This window comes from Hemitrygon akajei, chromosome 2 (genome assembly GCF_048418815.1).
Source record: "Hemitrygon akajei chromosome 2, sHemAka1.3, whole genome shotgun sequence".
In the NCBI taxonomy this organism is placed as follows: domain Eukaryota; kingdom Metazoa; phylum Chordata; class Chondrichthyes; order Myliobatiformes; family Dasyatidae; genus Hemitrygon; species Hemitrygon akajei.
The window spans coordinates 53,835,715-53,858,516 of NC_133125.1; the positions used below are offsets into that span (position 1 = coordinate 53,835,715).

The following is a 22,802-nucleotide window of genomic DNA, read 5'->3' on the forward strand; positions in this document are numbered from 1 at the left end:
CAGAGACTTTGATATTTCCATCGGACAATATTTTTACCCCTAGACAAACGATAGAGCTACTTCTTATTGTTGATTATTACTATACCCGCACTTTAGATTGAGTATTGACGACGTATATTATCTGAATGTTTGTATTAACCTTACTTTTGTGCCCCTTTCTAAATAAAAATGTTTAAAAATAGTACCATCAGACTTCAGCGGACCTCTCTATTTTTGCTGGTAAGTGACCCAGTTATGGGGTTCATAAAAACATATTCATTTATATATATTCATTCACTATTGTTCATTTTACCAAAATGCATTATCATAGATTTCCTAACACTGTATTCCACCTGCCACTTTTTTTGCTCATTCTTCCACTTTGTCCAAGTCCTGCTGCAATTGCATTGCTTCCACGGCACTACCTACCCCTCCAACTATCTTCATATAATCCACAAACCTTGCCACAAAGCTATCAATTCCATTATCCAAATCAATGACAAACAATGTGAAAAGCAGTGGTCCCAAAACTGACCCCTGAGGAACACCACTAGTCACTGGCAGCCAAAATCCATGTATTTCCAGATATGCTTTTTAGCTTAATACTTGTGATTAATTCCAAGTGAAATAAAAAAACAGCTATGTATCAGGTGTTCAAAATCCCTAATGTATAAAAACAAAAGACAGTGGAGTGTATTTAAGACAAATAATTACAATACTGAAAGAACATAATATTCTTAAATTATATAAATATTAAAAATGCTGCATGACATTTGTAGATTTATTATTTTTATTGACAAGTTTAAAATACACTTCTCTGACATATTGATAGATCAAAACTTTCACAAGCAATTACAATGAGAAAATGCAAGGAAACCGGTAACAAAATTATAACCACAATTTGAATTCAAACTATTAAAGAAATCACCATAAATGTACCATCACCCTCATACATTCAAGCTACATTTAATTTTAGTATTGCCAAGGTTCTTTCCTAAATAACTGTTCAAATTTGTACTGTATTTTTAAAAAAGAGGGTCTTTTTGAGTTCAAGTGGAAAAGTGATCTGCTCTATTTTTTTCTGATAATGAAGAACAGGCATCAAAGACTCAAGACAAGTGAAGTTTCCTGTTACACGATACATTAATTCTGTGTAACTTTTTACACAAAGCTTAAAAATAATTCACAAGGAAGTCACAAAATACATCTTTACAATTTTTTCATAAGATGACCTTTAATCTTGAGCTCAATAGTGGCAATACAAAATAACATTTTCAGGATTCCTCATTAAGTTTCCTAATCTTGCTAAATTTTTAATTAGTGCTTAAATGAACACAGACAAAAAAAAGTTTACCCTTTACAACTGAATTAGATTTTATTTGCCTTGGGCAATCAGTTACACCAAAGACATTGTGCAAAGAAAGCAAGAATTAAGTACACTTAAGGAAAAGCTTATTACCAGCACTGGTTGCAAAACAATATTTTCAAAACAAATTAACTAAAAAGGGATGTGCATATGAAGCAAATTTTCCACTTGAATTATATTTGTCAGAATTTAAAGCTGTGGAGACATTGACCCTCAAGACAACAAAACTGTCATTTTAATGTATATATAAACTGATACAATTCAAAAGCAATTTTTTACTCATTTTTGACAAGCTTAAAGCAAATATATGGTGATGCAAACAGATGTATAGCTATGAAATCATTTCCTTCGCTCATGCTTACATAAAACTAAAGATTATACAGTCGGCCCTCCTTATCTGCAAGGGATTGGTTCCGGGACCCCTCACGGATATCAAAATTCACGGATGCTCAAGTCCCTTATTCAACCTGTCTCAATGTGGTGGATCTTCAGACCCAGTGGAACCACAGACCTGTCTCAGTGCGGTGGACATTAGGACCCGGCACCAGAGCTCTGAATCCTCAGTGTTTCTGTTCACAAAAATAATCATGATCGAAAATAAAGTGGAAATAATTAAGCGATCGGAAGAGGTGAAACACCATCAGTCATTGGAAAAGCGTTAGGCTACGTCGGTCAATGATCGGAACAATTTTATAAGATAAAGTGAGAAATGCCCTGCCCGATGAAATCTACAATTATTACTAAACAACGCAGTGGTTTAATTATTGGGTTTTGGGGTTTTGGGGTTTTGAGTTTTTGATCCTGCACATCAACCCACCACAGATGGAGAGTGCACTCAAAAGTGGTCTGTCACTGGCTCACACTCGGGAACGGTTCCCGAGCCCAGCGCTGAAACATTCATTAAGTGTTTTATATGCATAGAAAGGTAAAATATATACTATATACTAAGACAAACGTTTGACTAACTGACGCTAAATAATACTGGGTGTACATGTTCTGACTTACTTAGTAAGAGAACATCCGATTTTTTTCGATCCCGATCCACGATAACCCGCACACATCCTCCTGTATACTTTAAATCATCTCTAGATTACTTATAATACCTAATACAATGTAAATACTATGTAAAATTGTTGTTATACTGCATTGTTTAGGGAATAATGACAAGAAAAAAAGTCTCTACATGCTCAAACAACAACTGCTAGAAGAGCACTTCCAGGTTTTCGCGATTCGCGGTTGGTTGAATTCACGGATAAGGAGGGCCGACTGTATACTGTTCTACTAACAGATTTACTTTTCAATAAAAAGACAATCCAAGGAAGTGAGAAGTAGGGAAGGAGAAATTATAAGTAGCTGTGCAACAAAACAGTTGGTAAAGTTACTGAAACAAAGATTTGTCCATGAAGCAATTCACATTCTTGTTATTAGTTCATTCATCTTCACTTCCACTGATATCAGATTGGTCCTGAGGAAGAGAAAAAAGACCGAGTTTTACATTTTCATACAATTGAAAACACTTGTATATCAGATTAATCTTGATACATTTGGCATAATATTCATCTGATTAAAAAAAATACATGCAACTTCTGAGATCAGAATACCCACCATCACGTGCAACCAATTCTTTGAGACTTAGTTAGCAATATAGTTCCCATCCCAAATTATTCATAAAATGATTCATTGCTGCTTACATCAAATTGTAGTAGAATGTTTTAAAAGAATTGAGGTGTTAAAGTTCATTCCATCTGAGAAAAGCAAATTACTAAATATCTTTTTACCAGAATATTTATAGTTCAGAATTATAGGAAAGACAAGCTATTTTCAAAGATGAAACCTTCCACAAAGGTGATAGAATAGGAGCTTTTGATTACTTTAGTCTTGTTGAATTTTTAAAAAAATAAATGTATATAATACATTTCTTTCATTCAATGTGACTAGATCTTAACCTTGAACTGATAAGTTAATTCCATTTCTTTCTGCACTGATGTTGCCTGATCAGACAGCATTTTCAGCTTGTGGTAGATTAGTACAGTCGTTTCCCAAATATGATGTGGAGAAACCAGGATTACTGATAGCAGTGTTAATATTTTGCCGCTTTATAAGTTGCAATTCGTGTCCTTATGACCATGAGTTGGTTCTTATATTATTACCATCACACTGTTATGCACGACACTTTGGAAATACACAGAGGGAGTAAAACATGTACACAGACAAATTATAACATCTATCCTTTATAAAAATTTGTGACCTTGAGAGTATTTACAAGCACATTCTGGCAGAAAAATCTGACACATTGTTCTGCCAGGAGGAAGGCCAATCTTAATAGAGGATCCAAACCTTTCTCGAAACGATTGCTCTTTTACAGCCTAAATTCCAACAGAATGCAAATTCAGTTTGATGTCACCAATGCCTCATTTGCAGCCTGTGAATCTAGGACCAGTCTAAAAAAATACTGAAAAGAACTTTTTGGTACGTATTTCTAAAGCTAATATAAATTTTCCTCACTCTTTTATAATAACAAAAAATTAAAGCCACTTTATTAAATGTAATCCTCTTATTGCTAATAATCCAAAAAAGTTATTGTTATAGGATGTGCCATTATTTGTTCAAGCCTCCAATGATGGGAATATTAAAGAAAACTTGACTTTAACAATACACAACAATAGACTAAGTCATGTGTAACAGGTCAAGCTGTACAGTATACGTTTTCAAGTCAGAAGCTTCAATGCAATTGGTAAAAAATGGAATCACTTAATTTACAAATTTTGACAATGGACTGTGAATGGGTGGGGGGTGGGGGGAAGAGCAGGATAACAGAGAAAAAAATATACCAAGCAGACAGACACCATTCAGGAAAACTTCCTTTTATGGAGTAAATAATCTTAGTGGTCATTTTATAATGGCTCAACTGAAGATACCTAGATTATATAGAAATAGTTTGCACAGTGAACATTTCTAAATTTCAAAATGCCTTTCAAGCAAAATTCTACAATAATAAATCACTCTAATCGAAAACTTATTGTTTTCTTGGTCATCATCACTAATGACGGGCTTGATTTTAGTACGAACCAGCCGTTTCCTACTTTTTCCTTTCTCACGACTTTTGTCACTGTCCTTTTGACCAAGTTTTATTTTAACTTTGACTGATTTTACTGCATTATACAGAAAATTATATTTATTCTTGAAGTTCCAGTCTATTTTTATTAAAAAGTGTTTAATAAATAATATGCACACATGACTTAAAGATGTTCTCAGCTTTATTTCCCAAATAGTACTCAATGAGCTGAGCAAGACAATTTTTGGTGAGAAGATTGAGAAGAGTCACAATGAATTAGAGAGCACAATTCTAAAGGGGCTTAAAAAAAAAACTGAATTATCTATGGTTTTTTATGTACTGTTGAGGAAAGGCCTGGCAATCTACTTCTATATCTTCGCATGAAAACCCTATGGACAACTACACTCTGTATAGGGTTGCCATGAGTCAACAACTCAATGGCACTCACAACAATATATGTACTGTATGCTTAACAGAAAATACAGCCAGGAGGAGCCTCATGTTCATTCAGATTACCTCACTCTTACTGTGCTCATAAACCTCTATGAACTACTGGTTCAGGCTATGCATGATTATCGGTGCAACACTCTAGGGAAGGAGAGGCTTGGCAGATCAAGCACTACAGACACAAAATTAATGTGATGGCAGAAGATCCAAATAAAACTAGAGGATTCCCCCCCCCCCCAACACACCATCACATAGGAATTGTTTAGGTGACCAGGGAATTGTCCAGGGAGTAGAGGAGACAGATTCAGTTGTAGTTTTGGCAGAGGGATGAGTGGTGGTAATAATCTGAATGATCTTAAATAGATTTGGTGTAGACCTCATGGGCTAAATGGCAGCCTCCGGTATTTTAACCATTCTGTAAATTCTATCAACTGATGGTCAGTCAGCACCACCACGCACCAAATTGCCTCCAAGACTTTTGTCACACCAGCCAATGAAATCAACTGGTTGTGAAAAGAAACTGAACCTCATGTGAGCAACCCTGATGACCTTTCAGCAACTTGTTGTTGTCAAAGGCCTTTAAACTACCGTTAAATATCTTTTATAAATCAAAAGCATTTAAAAACAATTCAAAGCGATATAAATAATTGAACTAAAAATAATGTTTAACTTAAAAATGAACACTGGAAATGAATTAAAATCAAAGAAAATTAAACAAACGACTTACATTTCTTAAGTCTGTGACCTCAGAAAATGTATGGGGCTACAATGCTTTTCTCATCCCTGGTATAAAGCAGATATGACAATACATCTGGCCCAACAGATCAGTATACCAGTGCCAGCCATCCCTTACTAGCCTTAAACAACTCCCTTCCTCTCGCTCACAACACAAGTAGCGAACGACTGAGACAAGGTGAACAATGCTTGACTTCTGGGATTTCCCAATCTGCGGTTGGTTGAATCCACGCACGCAGAACCCGAGGATAAAGAGGGCCAACTGTATACAAAATTTGAGTATAGATAAGGTAAGCACAAATAGGTTTTTTTCCACTGAGAGACTGGAACTAGAGGTCATTGGTTAAGGGTGAAGGGTGAAACACTTAAGGGGAATTTCACCCCGAGGGAGGTGATAGTGTTGAATCAGCTCTCAGCAGAAATGAATGTGGGTTCATTTTCAGCATTCAGGAAACTTGGGTAAATAAAATAGATGGGTGATGGTTCAAGTTCAGGATCAGATTGAAGGGATTTAGGCACAATAATAGTTTGGCATGGACCAGATGGGCCTGTTTCTGTTCTGTGGTGCTCTATGACTTTTAAGACCAACCCTGATGCAGGAATTGACCACAGTTATCGCTGTATCAATATCTACCAGCTTCTGCTTGAAGCAGGCTGAAGCTTTTATAAACAAAAGGAAACGTTAACATTGCAGAAGTCAGCTAGCATTTACACTCACCTTACGTTTTGTCACCACTTGAAGCATGAAGAGCAATCGCTGCTCAACATCGATGTGTCGTATCAAAGTCAGTACCAACTGAATGGAAAGCACTCAGACCGTGCTGTCTCCCCAGGGAGCAACTCCATTACATCCATTTTCACATTTTCTAGGAACTTACTTTCACATACAATCAACTCCTGATCGCCTTTGCCATGAACCTACCAGGGAAGGTTCCAGTAGCCAACTAATCTACAATATTATGGCAGGAATCTCACATGACCAGAGTGAAGTGTGCATGGCCCTTAGTATAATCAAAATCAAACCCAGTTCCTTGGGGCAGAAGGGCAACAGCTCTACCTGCTGTAACATCTCATGAACGGGCATTCTAACAGAATGGCCTGACAGTCAATACTTCAAAGCCAACCCTAAGAGACAAAGAGATGCCCAGCTCTTGTATCGGCATTGCAACCTACCACAATTCTCTTCGTCTCCACCATTATTACAATCTTGTTCACCATCACATCTCCAGGACACAGGGATACACTGAGTAGATCCAGGGTTGTAGCTGATTTCATTGACATGGCAAGTTCTCATGTCTATAGCCTTTTTTAAAATATTCTATCATTAGGAAATAAATTTTAAAACTGCAGGCAAAATAAGCAAGTGTGTTATACAAACAACCATTAACTAAGTCCTCAATTAAAAAGATTTGCAAAACACTCCATTGGTCAAGCAGCACTTGTCGAGACAAACTTGACACTTCTGGTATAATATCTTTTAGAACCCTTTACAGTCAATGACAGCTTGGAAACAGGCTCTTAATTCAGTTGTTTTTAAATACTAATACTATTCCAGCCAATTTTATTCTCCTCACGTTTCCATTGCCCTACCCAGAATGCAACATATATTTACACACCAGTTAATCTGTGCAATCACAAGGGTGTAAAACTCCATGGAAAGGTCAGAATGAACCCTGGCTGGAGGTGTGGCTCTTCTCTTCCTCCCTCACCTTCAGGTTTCAGGACTGCAGTACAAGACAGTCTTCTGTGCTATGGTGGAAACAGATAATGACATCTGCACAGCAGCTTGATTTGCATTACAGTAAACACAAAGTACACTGCAGATGTTGTGGTCAAAGGAACATGAACAACAAGCCGGAGAAACTCAGCAGGTCGGGCAGAATCCGCGGAAACGACGAGTCAACGTTTTATGCCGAGATCCTTCGTCAGGACAGGACTGACGAAGGGTCTCGGCCCGAAACGTTGACTACTCGTTTCCGCTGATGTTGCCTTACCAGCTGAGTCCATCCAGCTTGTTGTGCTTGTTGATTTGCAGTATAATGGCCCACAAAAGACATGCTGCTGAAGGTCACATGAGCAACTAATCTAATTTTAAACACCCATAATGATAGACGTGTACAAGCATTGCCAACATTTAATTTTTTGGCAATAAAGTATCCTGTTCCAATTGAGAATCCCCAAATGTATTAGAACTGAGTTTCATGAACCAACTTAGAGCAGAAACACTAACCCAAGTAGTTGAAATTCCAGACCTCTTAATCCAGAGTTGACTATGACTACATCCCCAGATCTAGTAGATTCAGCTCAATACTCACGACACACTTCTGGACTTTCATCTGATCCATCTGCACAGTCAGCTTCCCCATCACATTTCCACTTTCCAGCCACACAACGTCCATCACGGCATGTGAACTGAGAACTACCACAGGTTTTATTACCTAAGAAAATAGAATCCAGATTAGTACAAGACCCTGGGAAGATTAAACGTGTAAGTGTTCTTTAAGCAACTGGATTATGCCAAAGTCACCTGTTTGTACACAAGGAACTCTATGGAAGTTTGGTAAAAACCTAGGTTTTCTACATCCTTAAAAAAATTTAATTTTCGGCCAAATTTTATTCATTGGATTAAATTACTTTATTTATTTCCCTCCGCTCGGGTCCTTATTAATCTTCAGAATTCTAAACCCTATAAACTCCAACGTGGAACTAGACAAGGTTGTCCTTTGAGCCCTCTGCTTTTTGATTTGGCATTAGAGCCCTTAGCAATTGCTTTTCCAGAGTCTAAAGAGATTACTGGTATTTTAAGGAGAGGTACCATTCATAAAGTGTCCCCTCACCCCACCTTTTTCCATCCTGGCACGTTCTCCCTTCCTATCCAGACTTGAAGGGTCTCAGCCTGAAACATCAATTGTTTATTCATTTCCATAGATGCTGTTCCTCCAGTATTTAATGTGTTGCTTTAGATCGCCAACATCTACAGAATTTTCCGTGCTTGCAAGTCTACAACTAATTGTTCTTATACCTTACATATAGCAAAACCAAAGTAAAACACAAATACTGTGATCTTTTAATCTAAACACAGTATTGCAGGTGGAGACTGAAAGCCTGTTGTTGTTGTTCAACAGCTGATTCAGGTGTTCTCCCAATGTTGCTGTTGTTTCCCTGCACACATTATTATTTCATTATTAACACTATACAATAATTTTCACCATTAAGCACATGTGTGATGTACAAGTGTCAGACAAGGACTACTTACTGGTGGCATGCAAATTCAGAGTTGTGCATGGGGATCTCAAGCCATCTCATTATATATTCCAAAATCCAAAAAATAAAATTAAGTCCGAAACACTTTAGGCCCCAGGCATTTCAGAGATAATAGGTACTCAACCTGTACTTCCTAACCAGAGACGTTTCTTGGCTGGTCCTTTCCATGTCGCTCACTTTCACATGGTCCGCCCAAAACCTCATTACGACCTCCAAGTTTCATGACATATTATATTGGTTATTTGTGCAAGACCAGGGTGAGCTACCTCAACAACTATTGCTCACATCTACTGTGATGAAGCACTTTGAGGGATAGTGATGGCTCAAATTTACTACCTGAGCAAGGACCTGGAGCTGCTGTCATTTTCCTGCTACCAGAACAGATCTATAGTAGACAAAAATCTGACTTGTGTAAGGAGTTTCTCCTTCTATGTTACTGCTGAGGCTAATAAAATGGCTTCTTTGTTACGTCAAAATTAAAAATACTTCTTTGTTATGTTAACTGGTGAGAGAGCTTTCTCTCGCAGCTTGTTTGGGTTGTATTACTGATAAGGAGAATTGTATTCATTTGTTAACCAATTGGGATAGCTGTTAGTCTTTCTTGTGGTCTCTGTGTGCTAGTGTTGCGTGAGCTTTTGGGGGGGAATGCGTGGGGGGTTTAGACAGAGAAGGCGCGATGCTGTAAGCTGGGCGACAGAACAGACACCGAGCGGGAGTCCGAGGCCCAGTGTTTTCGGCGAGGACAGATTCGTGTGGAGCGTCTGGTCGACCACAGTTGTTGGTCCCAGGCGGCGGGTCGAGGAGGTCTGAGGGGATTGAATGGTGCCAAGAAGACTTCGTTAACTGAGCTCCAACGGTTGTGCACGAAGTGGTTGAACTTTGATAAGTTTGGCGCCTTTCACGTTTTCCTTTTATATTGTATCTTTATTAAGTACATAGTTCCAGTAAGATCTATAAACTGTAATCATTTAATCACATATGGTGTACTGTGTGTTATTTGGCGAGGTGGGGACATCACACAGTGTCTACACAAGCTGATTACCCAGTTTGGAGAGGCCGAAGTCTGCTCCCCCTAGACGGAAGCGAGCTGAGTGAGCCTGAGGCTTACCGGGGACTACACTGTGGGGGCTTATCCAGGATTGGATTCTGTGGAAGCTGTGTGATCGTCCTCTTTGAATAATGCATGCTGCGCGGATGGAAAGCTGGTGTGCCTCTGTGCGATTGGAAATAACTTCTCTTCCCTGATAATCACAGGTACACGTCAGGGACTGTGCTTCACCTACCATTCTGCACGTTACTGTAAAACTAGGCAAAGCTCAGACACCAGCTATAGATTTGCTGTTGACACCACCCCTGCTGGCAGAATCCCAGTTAGGGGGTGTACAGGGGTGAGATGAGCAGCTGGTTGAGTGGGGTCACAACAACCTTGCACTCAATGACAGAAAGAGCAAGGAACTGATTGTGGATTTCAGGACAAGGAAGTCGGAAGAACACGAGAATCCTCAATGGGTGAAAAAGGTCAGCAGCTTCAGCATAGAATGTTACAGCACAGTACAGGCCCTTCAGCCCATAATGTTCTGCCAAACCTTTACCCTACTCCAAGGTCTAATTCTTTCCTCCCACATAGGCCTTCATTTCTCTATCACCCATGTGTCCGAGTCGTAAATTTCTGTAATGTCCCCACCTCCACCTGACAGCATAAAAACTGACCTCCCCACCAGACTTGCCTCCTGTCACCTTAAAATGTCTGTCCAGAATTCCATTCAAATATTCCCAAAATAACCTGCACATTTCCATCCTGCATTCCCCCCCTTTGTCCCAGTACATCTGTTCCCAATTCACACTCCCAAGTTCCTCTCTAATTGCATCACGATGTCCCCATATTGTCTATTCCTATTCCTACGCCAAAGGTCAGGGAGTTGTGGTCACCGTCTCTGATATAGTCACCCAGAGAGATCTGACACCTGACCAGGTTCACTGTCTCGTGCCAGGCCATTCTGGATCTGGTTAGCAAATTTCTACAGGTGCACAGTGGACAGCGTTCTGACTGGTTGTATGGAGGCTTCAACGCACAGCATCAAAAGAGGCTGCACAGTCGCAGACTCAGCCACCTCTGTTGTGATCGCACACCTCCCTACCAAAGAGGAAATCTTCAAAAGGTGCTGCCTCAAGAAGGCAGCATCCACCCTTAAGGAGCCTCACCACTCAAGAAATGCCCTCTTCTCATTGCTACCATCTGCAAGGTACAGGAGCCTGAAGACCCACACTCAACATTTTAACAACTAACACACCACCATCAGATTTCTAAACAGTCCATGAACACCATCTCCCCATTTCTGTTCTGCACTGTTTTTAAAATGGTAACTCACTGTATTTTTGTCTTCACTACTGCCACAAAACAACAAATTTTACAGTGTCAGTGATAATAAACCCGATTCTCATTTACAAACTAGGCCATCCCAACTGTACCCCTCACCCTGCTATTTTGAAGGACTTGTATTTGTTTCTCCAACACTTGCATATTTTCCTGGTCATCTACCCCACTCAGCAGTGTTTTGGGGAGGGGGCGAGCACCTTCACTTTGCTGCCAGCTTTATTCCCATTGCAACATTCATGGGACTGTTCAATCCTCAGTTTCTGGTCTACACCTTCAGCTCTTCATGAAGTCCCATACGAAGGACTGAAGGAACTGCCCTAAAGCAGGAAGGATTGACCTTTAACCCCTTCCACAATCTGGGAATGGGAAACATTTCTGGCAGGCTAAGCAGCTGCTCACTTGTGAAGTGCATGGAGAATCATTGCCTGCAAAATGATGAATCATTTGATGTACAAGGGAAAGCCTCCATTTGTCTTTATCAATTCTTTAGCCACTGGCCTTAGGTTGCCGGCATCCTAATTTTTCAAGTGTCATTATAATCCTCAGCAACTTCAAATAATCAGCCTTTCTTTATACCGACAATCACGTGGGAATGTAGTTAATTGAGCAAGTGAATTTTATTTATATGCTAACTAGTGGTCTGAGTTAAGTACTCGTTATTTGCAAACGGCACCGAAACAGTCAAAGGGAATCAAGATGGCCTAATTTACCTACAGCAATTGTATTCCACAACAAGGAATTGCCCAGGGAGCGGGTTGTGTCCGAGGGTCTGTTTGTACACAGTGCAAAAATATTAAATTGAAGGTCATTAATGCTTTTGGCAAATCTAAAATGCAGTTCTTACTTTAAGTGCTGTTTCGCGCCAAATGTGAATTCAGGGGAAAACGCCAGCCTGAAGTATATGCACAGGCCATGCTTCAATAAAAATCCCTGGAGGAAGTGTGGCACTGAGAGTTACCATTGGACGATTAGTACAATTCGCTGACCAATCGCTTTCTGAGGCGGGTCTGCGGTTCAAGGCATCAAATAACAGAAGCAGGAATCGAGACCAACACGGTAACCTTCACTGTGTAGCGGTTTGCTACACCATAAGTGGGACACTAGACTAGAATGACATGTTCCGCCTCCCAGCCTGTACTGACCCATATTTCACAAATATTCACTCCAGCCAAGAAATCTAAGGCCTCAACCCTTTTATTTCAAGAGACAGTCGCGACGCGTTTGAAGCTACAATTACAAGGTCAAAAGTGAGGCAAGCCTCACGTTCAGGGCAAATACTTTAAAGTTTAACGCTCCAATTGAGCCATCTATTGTTATCAAAAAGCAAACCATGCACAAAGCAAAACGAGACCCCACGCGTTTACATTAACTACACTCAGAAGTTGCTGAAAGGGCAGGTGGAGGGGCAAACCAGTGAAGGGGTTTCATTTACTCCCTTGCGCCTTACTGCGAAGAAAGACCTGAATGTCATCAATGACACACCGACATCAAGTCCACTGTAGCAACTTCAACATGTGCACTGGTTCATTCACCTCTTATACCTGCGACTAATTAGGAACCCAATCTATTCATTGGACATCGCAACGCTGGCGAGGGCTTGCATCATACCGCTCAGGTTAGGGAGCAGGCACACCTCATGGATTTGCACAGCAGCCTAATTTGCATTACAGTAAACACAAAGTACACTGCAGATGTTGTGGTCAAAGGAACATGAACAACAAGCCGGAGAAACTCAGCAGGTCAGGCAGCATCCGTGGAAACGAACAGTCAACGTTTCGGGACGAGAACCTTCGTCAGGACAGGACTGACGAAGGGTCTCGGCCCGAAACGTTGACTACTCGTTTCCGCGGATGTTGCCTGACCAACTGAGTCCCTCCAGCTTGTTGTGCTTGTTGATTTGCAGCATAATGGCCCAAAAAAGACATGCTGCTGAAGGTCACATGAGCAACTAATTTTAAACACCCATAATGATAGAAGTGTACAAGCATTGCCAACATTTAATTTTTTGGCAATAAAGTTGCCAAAATTCTCATCCAATTGAGAATCCCCAAATGTATTAGACCTGAGTTTCATGAACCAACTTAGAGCAGAAACACTAACCCAAGTAGTTGAAATTCCAGACCTCTTAATCCAGAGTTGACTATGACTACATCCCCATATCTAGTAGATTCAGCTCAATACTCACGACACACTTCTGGACTTTCATCTGATCCATCTGCACAGTCAGCAACCCCATCACATTTCCGCTTTCCAGTCACACAACGTCCATCACGGCATGTGAACTGAGAGCTACCACAGGTTTTATTACCTAAGAAAATAGAATCCAGATTAGTACAAGACCCTGGGAAGATTAAACGTGTAAGTGTTCTTTAAGCAACTGGATTATGCCAAAGTCACCTGTTTGTACACAAGGAACTCTATGGAAGTTTGGTAAAAACCTAGGTTTTCTACATCCTTAGAAAAATTAAATTTGGACCAAATTTTATTCATTGGATTAAATTACTTTATTTATTTCCCTCCGCTCAGGTCCTTATTAATCTTCAGAATTCTAAACCCTATAAACTCCAACGTGGAACTAGACAAAGTTGTCCTTTGAGCCCTCTGCTTTTTGATTTGGCATTAGAGCCCTCAGCAGTTGCTTTTCCAGAGTCTAAAGAGATTACTGGTATTTTAAGGAGAGGTACCATTCATAAAGTGTCCCCTCACCCCACCTTTTAACATCCTGGCACGTTCTCCCTTCCTATCCAGACTTGAAGGGTCTCAGCCTGAAACATCAATTGTTTATTCATTTCCATAGATGCTGTTCCTCCAGTATTTTATGTGTTGCTTTAGATCGCCAACATCTACAGAATTTTCCGTGCTTGCAAGTCTACAACTAATTGTTCTTATACCTTACATATAGCAAAACCAAAGTAAAACACAAATACTGTGATCTTTTAATCTAAACACAGTATTGCAGGTGGAGACTGAAAGCCTGTTGTTGTTGTTCAACAGCTGATTCAGGTGTTCTCCCAATGTTGCTGTTGTTTCCCTGCACACATTATAATTTCATTATTAACACTATACAATAATTTTCACCATTAAGTACATGTGTGATGTACAAGTGTCAGACAAAGACTACTTACTGGTGGCATGCAGATTCAGAGTTGTGCATGGGGATCTCAAGCCATCTCATTATATATTCCAAACTCCAAAAAATAAAATTAAGTCCGAAACACTTTAGGCCCCAGGCATTTCAGAGATAATAGGTACTCAACCTGTACTTCCTAACCAGAGACGTTTCTTGGCTGGTCCTTTCCATGTCGCTCACTTTCACGTGGTCCGCCCAAAACCTCCTTACGACCTCCAAGTTTTATGACATATTATACTGGTTATTTGTGCAAGACCAGGGTGAGCTACCTCAAGAACTATTGCTCACATCTACTGTGATGAAGCACTTTGAGGAATAGTGATGGCTCAAATTCACTACCTGAACAAGAACCTGGAGCTGTTGTAATTTGCCCACCACCACAAAAGATCTATAGCAGACAAAAATCTGACTTGTGTAAGGAGTTTCTCCTTCTATGTTACTGCTGAGGCTAATAAAATGGCTTCTTTGTTACGTCAACATTAAAAATGCTTCTTTGTTATGTTAACTGGTGAGAGAGCTATCTCTCGCAGCTTGTTTGGGTTGTATTACTGATAAGGAGAATTGTATTCATTTGTTAACCTATTGGGATAGCTGTTAGTCTTTCTTGTGGTCTCTGTGAGCTAGTGTTGCATGAGCTTTTGGGGGGGAAAGACGTGGGGGGATTTAGAGAGAGAAGGCGCGATGCTGTAAGCTGGGCGACGGAACGGAAGTCGAGCGGGAGTCCGAGGCCCAGTGTTTTCGGCGAGGACAGATTCGTGTGGAGTGTCTGGTCGACCACTGTTGTTGGTCCCAGGCGGCGGGTCGAGGAGGTCTGAGGGGATTGAATGGTGCCAAGAAGACTTCGTTAACTGAGCTCCAACGGTTGTGCACGAAGTGGTTGAACTTTGATAAGTTTTGCGCCTTTTACGTTTTCCTTTTATATTGTACCTCTATTAAGTACATAGTTCCAGTAAGATATATAAAGTGTAATCATTTAATCGCATATGGTGTACTGTGTGTTTTTGGGCGAGGCGGGGACATCACACAGCATCTACACAAGCTGATTACCCAGTTTGGTGGGGCCGAAGCCTGCTCCCCCTAGACGGAAGCGAGCTGAGTGAGCCTGAGGCTTACCGGGGACTACACTGTGGGGGCTTATCCAGGATTGGATTCTGTGGAAGCTGTGTGATCGCCCTCTTTGAATTATGCATGCTGCAGGGATGGAAAGCTGGTGTGCCTCTGTGCGATTGGAAATAACTTCTCTTCCCTGATAATCACAGGTACACGTCAAGGACTGTGCTTCACCTACCATTCTGAACGTTACTGTAAAGCCAGGCAAATCTCAGACACCAGCTATAAATTTCCTGTTGACACCACCCCTGCTGGCAGAATCCCAGGTAGGGGGTGTACAGGGCTGAGATGAGCAGCTGGTTGAGTGGGGTCACAACAACCTTGCACTCAATGACAGAAAGAGCAAGGAACTGATTGTGGATTTCAGGACAAGGAAGTCGGAAGAACACGAGAATCCTCAATGGGCGAAAAAGGTCAGTAGCTTCAGCATAGAATGTTACAGCACAGTACAGGCCCTTCAGCCCATAATGTTCTGCCAAACCTTCACCCTACTCCAAGGTCTAATTCTTTCCTCCCACATAGGCCTTCATTTATCTATCACCCATGTGTCCAAGAGTCGTAAATGTCTGTAATGTTCCCACCTCCACCTGACAGCATAAAAACTGTCCTCCCCCCCAGACTTGCCTCCTGTCACCTTAAAATGTCTGTCCAGAATTCCATGGAAGTATTCCCAAAATAACCTGCACATTTCCATCCTGCATTCCCTCTTTGTCGCAGTACATCTGTTCCCAATTCACACTCCCACGTTCCTCTCTAATTGCATCACGATGTCCCCATATTGTCTATTCCTATTCCCACGGCAAAGGTCAGGGAGTTGTGGTCACCGTCTCTGATATAGTCACCCAGAGAGATCTGACACCTGACCAGGTTCACTGTCTCGTGCCAGGCCATTCTGGATCTGGTTAGCAAGTTTCTACAGGTGCACAGTGGACAGCGTTCTGACTGGTTGTATGGAGACTTCAACGCACAGCATCGAAAGAGGCTGCAGAGTCACAGACTCAGCCACCTCTGTTGTGATCACACACCTCCCTATCAAAGAGGAAATCTTCAAAAGGTGCTGCCTCAAGAAGGCAGCATCCACCATTAAGGAGCCTCACCACTCAAGAAATGCCCTCTTCTCATTGCTACCAACTGCAAGGTACAGGAGCCTGAAGACCCACACTCAACATTTTAACAGCTAACACACCACCATCAGAATTCTAAAGAGTCCATGAACACCATCTCCCCATTTCTGTTCTGCACTGTTTTTAAAATGGTAACTCACTGTATTTTTGCCTTTACTACTGCCACAAAACAACAGATTTTACAGTGTCAGTGATAATAAACCCGATTCTCATTTACAAACTTGGCCATCCCAACTGTACCGCTCACCCTGCTATTTTGAAGGACTTGTATAGTTTCTCCAACACTTGCATATTTTCCTGGTCATCTACCCCACTCAGCAGTGTTTTGGGAGGGGGCGAGCCCCTTCACTTTGCTGCCAGCTTTATTCCCATTGCAACATTCATGGGATTGTTCAATCCTCAGTTTCTGGTCTACACCTTCAGCTCTTCATGAAGTCCCATACGATGGACTGAAGGAACTGCCCTAAAGCAGCAAGGATTGACCTTTAACCCCTTCCACAATCTGGGAATGGGGAACATTTCTGGCAGGCTAAGCAGCTGCTCACTTGTGAAGTGCATGGAGAATCATTGCCTGCAAAATGATGATTCATTTGATGTACAAGGGAAAGCCTCCATTTGTCTTTATCAATTCTTTAGCCATTGGCCTTAGGTTGCCGGCATCCTAATTTTTCAAGTGTCATTATAATCCTCAGCAACTTCAAATAATCAGCCTTTCTTTATACCGACAATCACGTGGGAATATAGTTAATTGAGCAAGTGAACTTTTATTTACATGCTAACTAGTGGTCTGAGTTAAGTACTCATTATTTGCAACCAGCACCGAAACAGTCAAAGGGAATGAAGATGGCCTAATTTACCTACAGAAATTGTATTCCGCAACAAAGAATTGCCCAGGGAGCGGGTTGTGTCCGAGGGTCTGTTTGTACACAGTGCAAAAATGTTAACATGAAGGTCATTAATGATTTTTGGCAAATCTAAAATGTAGTTCTTACTTTAAGTGCCGTTTGACGCGAAACGGGAATTCAGGGGAAAACGCCAGCATGAAGTTTATGCACAGGCCATGCTTCAATAAAAATCCCTGGAGGAAGTGCGGCACCGAGAGTTACCATTGGACAGTTAGTACAATTCGCTGACCAATCGCTTTCAGAGGCGGGTCTGCAGTTCAAGGCATCAAATAACAGAAGCGGGAATCGAGTCCAACATGGTAACATTCACGGTGTAGCGGTTTGCTACACCACAAGTGGGACACTAGACTAGAATGGCATGTTCCGCCTCCCTGCCTGTACTGACCCATATTTCACAAATATTCACTCCAGCCAAGAAATCTAAGGCCTCAACCCTTTTATTTCAAGAGACAGTCGCGACGCGTTTGAAGCTACAATTACAAGGTCAAAAGTGAGGCAAGCCTCACGTTCAGGGCAAATACTTAAAAGTTTAACGCTCCAATTGAGCCATCTATTGTTATCAAAAAGCAAACCATGCACAAAGCAAAACGAGACCTCACGCGTTTACATTAACTACACTCAGAAGTTGCTGAAAAGGCAGGTGGAGGGGCAAACCAGTGAAGGGGTTTCATTTACTCCCTTGCGCCTTACTGCGAAGAAAGACCTGAATGTGATCAATGGCACACCGACATCAAGTCCACTGTCGCATCTTCAACATGTGCACTGGTTCATTCACATCTTATACCTGCGACTAATTAGGAACCCAATCTATTCATTGGACATCGCAACGCTGGCGAGGGCTTGCATCATACCGCTCAGGTTAGGGAGCAGGCACACCTCATGGATTTGCACAGCAGCCTGATTTGCATTACAGTAAACACAAAGTACACTGCAGATGTTGTGGTCAAAGGAACATGAACAACAAGCCGGAGAAACTCAGCAGGTCAGGCAGCATCCGTGGAAACGAACAGTCAATGTTTCAGGCCGAGACCCTTCGTCAGGACAGGACTGACGAAGGGTCTCGGCCCGAAACGTTGACTACTCGTTTCTACGGATGTTGCCTTACCAGCTGAGTCCCTCCAGCTTGTTGTGCTTGTTGATTTGCAGTATAATGGCCCAGTAAATACATGCTGCTGAAGGTCACATGAGCAACTAATCTAGTTTTAAACACCCATAATGATAGAAGTGTACAAGCATTGCCAACATTTAATTCTTTGGCAATAAAGTATCCTGTTCCAATTGAGAATCCCCAAATGTATTAGAATTGAGTTTCATGAACCGACTTAGAGCAGAAGCACTAACCCAAGTAGTTGAAATTCCAGACCTCTTAATCCAGAGTTGACTATGACTACCTCCCCAGATCTAGTAGATTCAGCTCAATACTCACGACACAGTTCTGGACTTTCATCTGATCCATCTGCACAGTCAGCATCCCCATCGCATTTCCACTTTCCAGCCACACAACGTCTATCACGGCATGTGAACTCAGAACTACCACAGGTTTTATTACCTAAGAAAATAGAATCCAGATTAGTACAAGACCCTGGGAGGATTAAACATGTAAGTGTTCTTTAAGCAACTGGATTATGCCAAAGTCACCTGTTTGTACAAAAGGAACTCTATGGAAGTTTGGTAAAAACCTAGGTTTTCTACATCCTTAGAAAAATTTAATTTTCGACCAAATTTTATTCATTGGATTAAATTACTTTATTTATTTCCCTCTGCTCAGGTCCTTATTAATCTTCAGAATTCTAAACCCTATAAACTCCAACGTGGAACTAGACAAGGTTGTCTTTTGAGCCCTCTGCTTTTTGATTTGGCATTAGAGCCCTTAGCAATTGCTTTTCCAGAGTCTAAAGAGATTACTGGTATTTGAAGGAGAGGTACCATTCATAAAGTGTCCCCTCACCCCACCTTTTTCCATCCTGGCATGTTCTCCCTTCCTATCCAGACTTGATGGGTCTCAGCCTGAAACATCAATTGTTTATTCATTTCCATAGATGCTGTTCCTCCAGTATTTTATGTGTTGCTTTAGATCGCCAACATCTACAGAATTTTCTGTGCTTGCAAGTCTCCAACTAATTGTTCTTATACCTTACATATAGCAAAACCAAAGTAAAACACAAATACTGTGATCTTTTAATCTAAACACAGTATTGCAGGTGGAGACTGAAAGCCTGTTGTTGTTGTTCAACAGCTGATTCAGGTGTTCTCCCAATGTTGCTGTTGTTTCCCTGCACACATTATAATTTCATTACTAACAGTATACAATAATTTTCACCATTAAGTACATGTGTGATGTACAAGTGTCAGACAAGGACTACTTACTGGTGGCATGCAAATTCAGAGTTGTGCATGGGGATCTCAAGCCATCTCATTATATATTCCAAAATCCAAAAAATAAAATTAAGTCCAAAACACTTTAGGCCCCAGGCATTTCAGAGATAATAGGTACTCAACCTGTACTTCCTAACCAGAGACGTTTCTTGGCTGGTCCTTTCCATGTCGCTCACTTTCACGTGGTCCGCCCAAAACCTCCTTACCTCCAAGTTTCATGACATATTATATTGGTTATTTGTGCAAGACCAGGGTGAGCTACCTCAACAACTATTGCTCACATCTACTGTGATGAAGCACTTTGAGGGATAGTGATGGCTCAAATTTACTAACTGAGCAAGGACCTGGAGCTGCTGTCATTTTCCTGCCACCACAACAGATCTATAGCAGACAAAAATCTGACTTGTGTAAGGAGTTTCTCCTTCTATGTTACTGCTGAGGCTAAGAAATTGGCTTCTTTGTTACGTCAAAATTAAAAATGCTTCTTTGTTATGTTAACTGGTGAGAGAGCTTTCTCTCGCAGCTTGTTTGGGTTGTATTACTGATAAGGAGAATTGTATTCATTTGTTAACCAATTGGGATAGCTGTTAGTCTTTCTTTGGTCTCTGTGAGCTAGTGTTACGTGAGCTTTTGGTGGGGGAAGACGTGGGGGGATTTAGAGAGAGAAGGCGCGATGCTGTAAGCTGGGTGACGGAACGGACGCCGAGCGGGAGTCCGAGGCCCAGTGTTTTCGGCGAGGACAGATTCGTGTGGAGTGTCTGGTCGACCACTGTTGTTGGTCCCAGGCGGCGGGTCGAGGAGGTCTGAGGGGATTGAATGGTGCCAAGAAGACTTCGTTAACTGAGCTCCAATGGTTGTGCACGAAGTGGTTGAACTTTGATAAGTTTGGCGCCTTTTACGTTTTCCTTTTATATTGTATCTCTATTAAGTACATAGTTCCAGTAAGATCTATAAAGTCTAATCATTTAATCGCATATGGTGTACTGTGTGTTATTTGGCGAGGTGGGGACATCACATAGCGTCTACACAAGCTGATTACACAGTTTGGAGAGACCGAAGTCTGCTCCCCCTAGACGGAGCGAGCTGAGTGAGCCTGAGGCTTACCGGGGACTACACTGTGGGGGCTTATCCAGGATTGGATTCTGTGGAAGCTGTGTGATCACCCTCTTGCATGCTGAGGGGATGGAAAGCTGGTGTGCCTCTGAGCGATTGGAAATAACTTCTCTTCCCGGATAATCACAGGTATACGGCAAGGACTGTGCTTCACCTACCATTCTGCACGTTACTGTAAAGCCAGGCAAAGCTCAGACACCAGCTATAAATTTGCTGTTGACACCACCCCTGCTGGCAGAATCTCAGTTAGGGGGTATACAGGGGTTAAATGGGGCAGCTGATTGAGTGAGGTCACAACAACCTTGCACTCAATGACAGTAAGAGCAAGGAACTGATTGTGGATTTCAGGACAAGGAAGTCGGAAGAACACGAGAATCCTCAATGGGTGAAAAAGGTCAGCAGCTTCAGCATAGAATGTTACAGCACAGTACAGGCCCTTCAGCCCATAATGTTCTGCCAAACCTTTACCCTACTCCAAGGTCTAATTCTTTCCTCCCACATAGGCATTCATTGTTCTATCACCCATGTGTCCGAGTTGTAAATGTCTGTAATGTCCCCACCTCCACCTGACAGCATCAAAACTGACCTCCGCCTCAGACTTGCCTCCTGTCACCTTAAAATGTCTGTCCAGAATTCCATGCAAGATTCCGTAAATAACCTGGACATTTCCATCATGCATTTCCCCCCTTTGTCCCAGTACATTTGTTCCCAATTCACACTCCCAAGTTCCTCTCTAATTGCATCACGATGTCCCCATATTGTCTATTCCTATTCCCACGGCAAAGGTCAGGGAGTTGTGGTCACCGTCTCTGATATAGTCACCCAGAGAGATCTGACACCTGACCAGGTTCACTGTCTTGTGCCAGGCCATTCTGGATCTGGTTAGCAAATTTCTACAGGTGCACAGTGGACAGCGTTCTGACTGGTTGTATGGAGGCTTCAACGCACAGCATCGAAAGAGGCTGCAGAGTCACAGACTCAGCCACCTCTGTTGTGATCACACACCTCCATACCAAAGAGGAAATCTTCAAAAGGTGCTGCCTCAAGAAGGCGGCATCCACCCTTAATGAGCCTCACCACTCAAGAAATGCCCTCTTCTCATTGCTACCATCTGCAAGGTACAGGAGCCTGAAGACCCACACTCAACATTTTAACAGCTAACACACCACCATCAGATTTCTAAAGAGTCCATTAACACCATCTCCCCATTTCTGTTCTGCACTGTTTTTAAAATGGTAACTCAGTTTTTTTGTCTTTACTACTGCCACAGAACAACAGATTTTACAGTGTCAGTGATAATAAACCCGATTCTCATTTACAAACTTGGCCATCCCAACTGTACCCCTCACCCTGCTATTTTGAAGGACTTGTATTTGTTTCTCCAACACTTGCATATTTTCCTGGTCATCTACCCCACTCAGCAGTGTTTTGGGGAGGGGGCGAGCCCCTTCACTTTGCTGCCAGCTTTATTCCCATTGCAACATTCATGGGACTGTTCAATCCTCAGTTTCTGGTCTACACCTTCAGCTCTTCATGAAGTCCCATACGAAGGACTGAAGGAACTGCCCTAAAGCAGCAAAGATTGACCTTTAACCCCTTCCACAATCTGGGAATGGGGAACATTTCTGGCAGGCTAAGCAGCTGCTCACTTGTGAAGTGCATGGAGAATCATTGCCCGCAAAATGATGATTCATTTGATGTACAAGGGAAAGCCTCCATTTGTCTTTATCAATTCTTTAGCCATTGCCCTTAGGTTGCCGGCATCCTAATTTTTCAAGTGTCATTATAATCCTCAGCAACTTCAAATAATCAGCCTTTCTT

At 41.7% G+C, this 22,802-nt stretch overlaps 1 protein-coding gene across 1 annotated transcript in view; it reads right to left on the minus strand.

Annotated features, from left to right (window-relative positions):
* The window catches only part of LOC140720674 (uncharacterized), a 189,719-nt gene that overhangs the window by 38,791 nt on the left and 128,126 nt on the right, over positions 1-22,802 (minus strand). Inside the window, 4 exon segments of the mRNA XM_073035523.1 lie at positions 6,756-6,878; positions 7,898-8,020; positions 13,409-13,531; positions 18,919-19,041. Of these exon segments, the coding sequence (XP_072891624.1) occupies positions 6,756-6,878; positions 7,898-8,020; positions 13,409-13,531; positions 18,919-19,041 (492 nt within the window).